Below are 8,829 nucleotides of genomic sequence, written 5' to 3'. Positions count from 1 at the left end.
GGCAGGGGAAAGGGTGGGGAGATGATGAGGACGGGGGAACTCGGATGGGCTTTAAAACCTTCATTGGAGTAAACCTTATTATATATACTGAGGACCTAACAAAGAATTGGATGCCTTAGGTGTATGAGTAATGGAGGTAGTTGTTTTGCATCCAGCCTCTCTTGTTTGAGCTTATGCTTGTTCTCTTGTCCTCCCACTGTGTGCCACTGAAGACCCTGGCTTGCCTTTGGATTACCTTCTTTTAGGTATTGAAAAGCTGTTACTAGGAGACCTGAAGTATTCCCTTCTCCAAGCTGAGCAAACCCAACTCCCTCAGCCTTTCCCAGTACAGCAGGTTTTCCAGCCCCCAGCCATCCTGGTAGCTCTCTGCTGAACTCATGATAGTTTGTCAGTATTTCTTTTACTGAGAGGGCTAGGAAGGGGGAAAGCTAGACACAGTATTATGGAGGTGGTCTGACAAGTGCCGAGTAGAGGCATATGATCACATCCCTAAACTTACTGGCAGTGTTACCGCTGCCAGGGCTCACCACTGGCTCATGTTTAGCTCAGCCTGCCAGGGCCCTCAGATCACTTATAGCATAGTTGTTCTGCAAGTCGTCAGGCTCCAGCTTGTGTTATTGCCAGGGGCTTTTTCTTCCCAGGTGCAGGGCTCTGTATTCAGCCTTGTTGAATTTCATAAGGTTCTTGTTGGCCTCTTCTTGCCTGAATGGGTCCTCCTGAAGTGGAAGCCCTGCCCTTGAGTGTGTTGAGTGGTCCTCCCTGGATTGGTCATCACCTGCAAACTTGACAAAATTATAGTCTGGTGCAAGTTTTTAAAGAGGACAGGTCCTGGGATAGTCTCCTATGAAGGACAAGGGACCAAAGACCCATTGTTCTGAGCTGTCTAGACTTGCCCTTGATTGCTATGGCCTTTGAAGGACTGCAATCTCAGTTTTTGATACCTAATTTTAGGATATATACTATGTATAATGGTTTAATTTATTGTAACAGATTGGGCATATGTACCAAAAAGGGATTTTAATACCCATTTTTTTTTTTTTTTTTTTTTCCCCAGAAAGCAGATAAGATTGTTCTCAGGAAGTCTATCTGACATAAAACCGAAACACTGACGAGTACAACATTAATAGTTCTTTACTGTGTATTTTCATTATCTATCTCAATGTACTTTCAAGGATACGCAGTGAAAGTGTTTATGATACCTTTCAACACCTGCCACACCTCATTGCCTTAATCACTGTAGTTGATCATTACCCTTGCCTTTTGCATACAGAACAGCAATTTGCACTGTCATACTTGTGTATGTTCTCAAGCTTTCCAGGTTCAGCTCAGAGCAATGGATCTTTGGTCCCTGTCCTTCAAAACCTACTGTTTCTAAAGAAATGCTTGCAAGCATGAAAGCTTGTCTGTGACCAGTGGTGTTATAGTGCTTCCTGCAAACCCTTTCTCTGTGCAGATGCTTCACACAGAGTAATCTCTCTGTATTTGGTGTTCATTCCCATTCTTAATTTGAATTTGAATCCAGTACGTGGATTGCTTTTATTTGTGGTGAGGAATTAATTTGGCAAGGTAGTAATTACATTATGGTATTAGTACTTAGTTCAGTAAGAAAATCTGGTTCTTTAAGTACTTGGTCATCATTGCACAATGTGGATTGCAATAGCTTGCTTAAGTACCTTAAGGTATCATAGACTTTTCATCCTCATCTGAACATAAGACTAGGTAATGTAGCTCAGAAGTTGAATTTGAGTGTCAGTGGACAGGTAAGAATGACTTTGCCTTGCTTATTGCATAAATTCTACTTACTGAATAGTTGAGAAAATAACCCCATGCTCTGGTACTTTTGAGTAGCTGTGTTTCTGGAGCAGCTGAAGCAAAATAAATATGTATAATCTGCCTGAAAAACTGAGCTGTGTCCTGTTTGTCTAATATTCCAACATGCCCTAGAAAGGAAACGGCCATGTAGGCTTCTGATAACAACATGCAGTTAGAACCACAAATAAAGCACTCAAGGCTGTGAACTGATCCCACGTTCTGCACTGTTGCTCCACCTGCCAGGAGTACAAGTTTCCAGGGACTTCACCCAAATGCAGCAGCAGGCTGCAGAAGGCTGGCATGACAGTGTAGTCAAAGTTGTTGATGTTGCCTGTTGAAAGTAAAGTAGTGCTCCCTGCTGTGGAACTATCCTAAAAGTCCCTCTATGCTTTGAAGTATCAGATATTCATGTTCATTTGCTGCCTTCTGACACATGAATAATTCTTGTTGTGTACTGCGTATCTATGCATTAGCTTGCCAGACTACAGATCTACTGTTAAGGAGCCTGTATTGTTAGGTAGTCTTATGGAAATTTGTGGTAACTACACATGTGTTTGTAAAAAGTCTGTAATGGACAGTAAGCTGAAAGTCTAAAATCTGTAGCAGATTTTGATTTGCAGACTGGAGGTAGTCAGTGTGACTACTGACACAAAGCAATTAAAACCAAATGAAACAATAAAAATGTTATGGCATGTTTAATTGGGGATGAAAAGAGACTTTGTACTTCCGGTTCTGCTGTCCTCTTGGTAAGATTTTACAGTTCTTTTGTATGCATTTTCCTGAACTGTCCCTTCTAAGCAATTGGGTAGCTGGTTATTCCATATGTTGGAGATAATATGGATCAGCAAAGTTTTAAGGAGTGATGTTACAGTCCTTGGATTCTTCACTGCAAGGAGAAATACTACAAATGCTAGAAAGCGGATGGGGGCATACAAAACCCAAAGGCAGTGTAGTATCGCACAGAGAGTGTAAATTAGAACAGAATGAGCCTTTGATTTGATTAAAAATTAATCCCTGGAGCATGGTAAAGCCATTAAATTGCTGTCAATCTTTGTACTCTTATGTTGGCAGGTTGAATGCCATCCGTACCTCACCCAGGAGAAGCTGATCAAGTACTGTCAATCCAAAGGGATTACTGTGACAGCATACAGTCCTCTCGGCTCACCTGACAGACCATGGTAAAATTGCTTTGCACTTTGCAAGGGAGCTAGCATGAGTTTATGCTTCAGACTTTGAGATTGCAAGTGCACCGCTAATTATTCATCCAGATACAAATCTCTGTTAGGTTGGCTCTATGGAGGTTTCTTGCCACTGATCATCTTTTCTCTGTGTAGGGCTAAGCCAGAGGACCCTTCCCTTCTGGATGACCCTAAGATTAAAGAGATTGCAGCCAAGCACAATAAAACCTCAGCACAGGTATGTAGAAGCTGAACAGTAGATACCCTTTCCTGTAACGCAGCATAAAGGATAGCTAATGATAATGTAGAGGACAGGCTGGCTCTCTGTTCCTTGTCAACTGTGATGCTCTTTTTGATGTTAGTAAACAAACCTGCATTGTTACTTATGTGGCCTACAATGCATGTTTGCGAGGGCTCTTTGACTGTCAACAGGAAATGCTTTCTGGCACCTTCAGATGCTGTCATGATTCAGTCTTCCCATCTCAAGTCCTGTTGCAGAGACATGAAACCTTGTATAGCCTCCTAAAAGTCTAGGTGAGAAGGGAAGAAAGGGAAATGAGTATTGCTAGGCTGGATGGGAAAGGAGCAAGGAGGCTTTCTATGTAGGGCTCCAGCACTTCTCTATCTGCACTTCAAAAAGTGCTGCATAGAATTCTGGTGTGATCTGAAATGCAACTCTGCAAAAGTGGGTTAGTTCTGCTGAATCGTACAGTTTACAGCAAAGAACTGTTGGAACAGGCACTGCTTGTCATAGAACAAAAGCCATCCTGTCTCTGACTCAGGGATATGCCTCTTGCAGGTTCTCATTCGGTTCCACATCCAGAGAAATGTGATTGTGATTCCCAAGTCTGTCACACCACAGCGCATTGTGGAGAACTTCAAGGTGAGTCATTAGGGCTGGCCTGGGTGCATGGCATGTTCAGGGATAGCGTGCCTTCCCACTGCAGAGCAAGCAATGATCCTTCCTTGCTCTTCTGAAATTGTCTTCAGGCAAGAGGATTGAGCTTTTTCCCTCTGTATGTTTACTTGTTGCCTACTGAGGGCTGAACTTAAGGTTACAGTTGGAGAGCAGAGCAAACAAAGCTTTGGAAATACTACTCTGGTAATCTTAGCAGTCACGTTATGTGATGCTTCCTGTTCTATGTCATGTGGATGACTCATCTGAGAGAGCTTGCTTTGGGGCCAGAGTGCAGTAGCCCAAAACAAAAGGCTTATGTAGAGCAAGCACTGTTAAGAAAATAGTCCTGGTGTCCACAAACCATGTTGCTGCTCTTCATACAGTGGTCCTTTACTGAAATCAGTGTTAGCTTATTGGAAGAATCTTGACTGCATTAGGTGGAATATGAAAGTTTTGTAGATGTTCCTTTGGAATGGGACAGAAAGATCCATCTTTCACAAATGGAGGATGGAGGCATTCTGCAATACAAAGTGCTATCCAAACTTCTTAAAACAACTGGCATGTGTAACTGCAGGTTGGGATTTGTTTTTAATTCCTCCCTCTCCCTGTTCACCCCCCTTCACTACTCCAGCTAGTGGAGTCTCAGAAATCCAGAAAGCTGCCTTACCTTTCCACCTTCATGAAGCAGTCATTTATTCTAACAAGCACCTCTACAATGTGGACTTGTTCTTTAACTTTGTGTTATTTTGTTGGGGTTTTTTTTGCTTATAATCTCTGATTTATTCAAAGAGGTGATTTCCCTCTGTTTCCTTTGTTAGGTGTTTGACTTTGAATTGACTAAAGAGGAGATGGCAACTATTCTCGCCTTTAATAGAGACTGGAGAGCCTGTCCAATGAGCATGTAAGTGGCAGTACTGGGGTGGGGGTTTTTTTAAGCTAACATTAGTATGCCTTAGTTCAGTATATGAGGTTATTAGCATGCCATAGTTTAGTATATGAGGCTTGGTTTAAACACAGGTTACGCAAACTCAATTTCCAAAGTGGTGATCCTCAGCTAACCTCAGATTTTAAATGTTCATGTTGTGAACCAAATCATGATGAGCATAAAGCAAACTTTATGTTCATTTTCAGTTCAGTCTCCAAGAAACTCTTCATAGCTGGAATTGCAAGAGGAGGCTTCTTACTTAATGTTTTTATTTTGTTCATATTGGAGAAATGAGTGTGATGCAGACTTGGATTCTGTGTTAACTTTGCATATGGCATTTTATCTTTCTACCATGACCCTTAGGTATATTGTATAAAAGCAGGTGCAGGTTCTTCAGGAATGGTTGGGAAAGTGGGTGAACATTAAAAAAGTAACATGAGGATTTGCAGCGTGGAAGCCAGATGTGAAATCTTTGTTGGAAGGCTGCAAAAAAAAAAAAAAAAAAAGGCCTACCTGGCAGTAAAAAGTGAAACATTGAATTAGTTGCCTACAAAGCACCTAGGTCATATTTCCCAAAATGCTCAGAGCTCAAACAGAAGGCACTCAAGAATCTGTTTACATATATATTTACAAATACAGTACAACACTGAAGAAAATGGAAACAAACTGATGCTATTTTTATGCAGTTCAGCTCTGCCCTTGGTGGGCCATTGCAGTGGTTACAGCTGCATATAGCATCTTTCAGACATGAGATAATCTTTCCTCTTTTACTTCCTTCAGGTGCAAAAATCACAAGGAGTACCCTTTCAATGCAGAGTACTGAAGATGGTTTCCTGCCTTTCTCCAGACTTACCAGATACGCTTCTGCTGTTGCCTGAGTTGTCTACATAGCTTTCTCACTGCATCAGACCCTCCTTTTTCCTTTCTTTTTTTCCCCCCACAAAGATGCAGTATATGTACTCAGTGGCTTTGTGTTGCTTTCTTTTTTGGAAGAAGGAAATGCTAAAATAGTTCTGAAGAGCACACTGTGTGGACTTGTAGATTGTCCTTGCCAAACTGTATGTCTGCAATTGGTAAGCAGAGTACATTGGGAAAGTTTGGACAAGCAGTCACTTTTATTTTCGAATACTGTGAACTGGAGATAGTGATTATATTGTCTGGAAGGACCAGGATGTTGGCAGATTTTACATAATTAATGAGGTCTGCTTTTTTGATGACTTTTGGGTTTGGTTTTGTTTCTTTTTGTAACACCCAAGGCTTATTTTTTTTCCTCCAATGGGAAGTACAAGTTGATTTCTAAGTAGAACAGTTTCTACGAGGATAGCTCCTTGAAAAGTGTATAGGTCCTTGTTTCTTGGTGATAAAAAAGCTGGTTTTGCTTATAATAAAATACAGTTTCATTACTGTGTGTAATGAGATGGTTATTTCAGTAGCGCTTTAATGGTAGTAATGCTGGAGTTGTTGTGTTTTATCAGCTGCCTCTAGAGATTACACAGCAGCAAGGAAAATTACTGTCCTGCAAGAAGTAATCTGCTGTCAATGTTAACTTCTTACATATGACCTGCTAGTTATCTCCTGTTCTAATGCTAGCGTACATGTGGAACACTAGAGTGTGATGAACCTGTGGCCCGGGATGCACACTGTAACGTACTTGTGGCCACTGGTGTGTCTGCTTGAGCCTCTCTTTAAATAGAGCTGTTCTGATAAGCCTAACACCTAATATACTAGTGCTTAAATCAGTCTTTTATTTTACTGAAGCGATAGTGTACATTGGCTATTAGAAAACTCATTCCATTGAAGACATTATGCCCTTGCAGCATCTTATGAGATTTGGTTAGCAATAGAAAATTTGCCCTTCCAGTTAGGCAGCACATGATGCAGGAAAGAATTCTGTACTTGTACAAGCTTCCACTGGCAAATACAGTAAAAATGGGTTTGCAAGAAAATACTGTGTCATGTGCTAGCAGATGAGAAACTTATTACGCTGTTCTTGGAGGACAGAAGAATAGGCTTATACTGACATTTTGACATGCGAAGCGTGTTTGTCTCTTGGGGTTTTTTTATGGTTTTGACAGTACTTGCAGGTAATGGATTTAAAGTTGTTGCCTGCTGAGAGCTGCTTAAGACTTCACAGTGTACATTTGGGCACTTGTAAAAACAGCAGCTAGTGTTGGGTGATTTTTTTTTTTTTTGATTTTTTTTTTTTTTAATTTTTATTTTTGTCAGTTTTCTTGTCAATTTTTTCCAAGGTCTTGGTAGATCTGGAGTGTGAACTGTCTTCTGAGGGAGGTTGTGTAGGCCTGGCAGAAAGGGGGTTCTCTCTGAGTGGAGAAAAGAAGACATGCCAGAACTATTAATATGTAACCAACCCTAAATGGTAAACGTAAGGTAGGATTATGATTCCATAATTACACAGTGTACTTTAGAGAGCTTGGTCAGGTTAAAATATGCCATGAATGCAGTTGTTCTCAAACTGTTTGTGAAGTAGGTGGTTTGTTTCCTGGTACTGATAAAAAGGTACTAAGGGGTCATGCTGATTTATTCTTTTATTTCTGATAAATACCAAGCGTTATATTGAGAAAAAACAGGGGTTTTTTTGCTATGTTCAAATGCTTCTTTTAAATCTCTCCACTATCACTGAGGCCAGACTTTACATGCAGCAGGTTTTTTTTGGTCAGCATAATTTACAAGCTGAACAGACAAGATTGAGTTAACTTGCAACATGAGGCAGAAGGAAGAGAGAATCAGTGTCTGATTCTAAGTGATATTCTCCTTTAATGCTGATTCTCCTAACATGAATTGATTATAATCGCTTTAAATTCTGGGCTTAAAAGCAAGTACAAGAAGCTTCAGCTCTGCAAGTGTTTTTGTAATGTGATAAACAAAAGCCCAAAGGCATTTAAGAAGACAGAACAGCTAATGTTCTTCAATTAGTCTGAGCCATGGCAGAAAACTCTTTGGGGTGATGTTGACTTGCCCCAAAATAACGTTTTTGTGACAAGTGTGTTCTGGTAAAAAGTTACATTGAGGGTCAAGGTTTCCAAAATAGTACTTCAGGTTCTGTTAATTTCCTCTGTTTTTCTTTCACTGTAACTTTATGGAAGTTTGCGCATGAAATTTTCCATTCTCAGAGTAGGAATTTTACTGGAGAAGACTTTCAGACAGGCTACTCCACAGCAGAAGGAAGACTAGCTAGCACTCTGGGTGGAGTGGTATTGTAACAAGTGCTCTCTGTATTTTGCTGGATGACTTAAGGGGAAAGAATTTGGAAAGGGTCATTCTGGGACACAGTGCAGCACTTAACCAACAGAGGGCTTGGATGCTTCGTGGGATAGAGCAGTGGGAATAGAGGAAAAACAGAACCACCTGAGCAAAGGGTCAGTGATGCATAAGCATGAACAGAAAGCAGGCTGTTGTCAGGAAGGCTGAGCAGTGGGAAGGGAGTGATAGAAAACTGACACCCATAACAATTTTGGATTGCTTCTTCAAGGCCAAGTATAATTAAGGCTGAGATAAAGAACCATTCTTGTAGACTGCAGCCAGGGCTTCATTTAAGCTAGTTTGATCTGGGGGTTGATACAGTAAAATAAGTGGCTTTTGATCTGGGGGTTGTTACAGTAAAATAAATGCTGTTGTACCCCCATACTTGTGCCACACACTCTGCCTACAAGGGTAGAGATTTCCTTTCATCTCTGAAAAGGTAAAGTGGAAAGATCAAAGAATTAGATATCCGGAGCCTAGCATTCCCGCTAACTGAGCTCTTCCTGCTCTAACTGTTCACAGCATTTGTTTTTGTATTGTGATTTGACGGATCTCTGGGTTTCTGATCAAAGAACTTTTAAGGACAAATACAGTCTTGTAGCTCTTCCAATGAAAAGTGGTTGTTTTGTGTTTTAAGAACTGTAGTTCAGCTCCACCTTGTTGGTCTCTCTTACAAGACTTTCTCAGGACTCTGCTGCAGCCAGTGTGGTACTCTAGCGCATTCTAGGAAGAGGAGTACAGCCTATGGGAAAGAC

At 40.9% G+C, this 8,829-nt stretch overlaps 1 protein-coding gene across 1 annotated transcript in view; it reads left to right on the top strand.

Moving 5' to 3' along the window:
• Positions 1-5,836, top strand: part of LOC104413687 (aldose reductase-like) — a gene marked incomplete at its 5' end in the record, with an annotated part of 8,902 nt that extends 3,066 nt beyond the window's left edge. Inside the window, 5 exons of the mRNA XM_010024756.1 lie at positions 2,884-2,990; positions 3,147-3,228; positions 3,790-3,873; positions 4,707-4,789; positions 5,594-5,836. Coding sequence (XP_010023058.1) covers positions 2,884-2,990; positions 3,147-3,228; positions 3,790-3,873; positions 4,707-4,789; positions 5,594-5,636 — 399 coding nt within the window. The remainder of the gene's footprint in view (positions 1-2,883; positions 2,991-3,146; positions 3,229-3,789; positions 3,874-4,706; positions 4,790-5,593) is intronic.
• Between the last annotated feature and the right edge of the window lie 2,993 nt (positions 5,837-8,829).

Source organism: Nestor notabilis, unplaced genomic scaffold, assembly GCF_000696875.1.
Source record: "Nestor notabilis isolate BGI_N333 unplaced genomic scaffold, ASM69687v1 scaffold28650, whole genome shotgun sequence".
Taxonomy (NCBI): domain Eukaryota; kingdom Metazoa; phylum Chordata; class Aves; order Psittaciformes; family Psittacidae; genus Nestor; species Nestor notabilis.
This window is presented reverse-complemented; position numbering and strand designations above follow the sequence as displayed.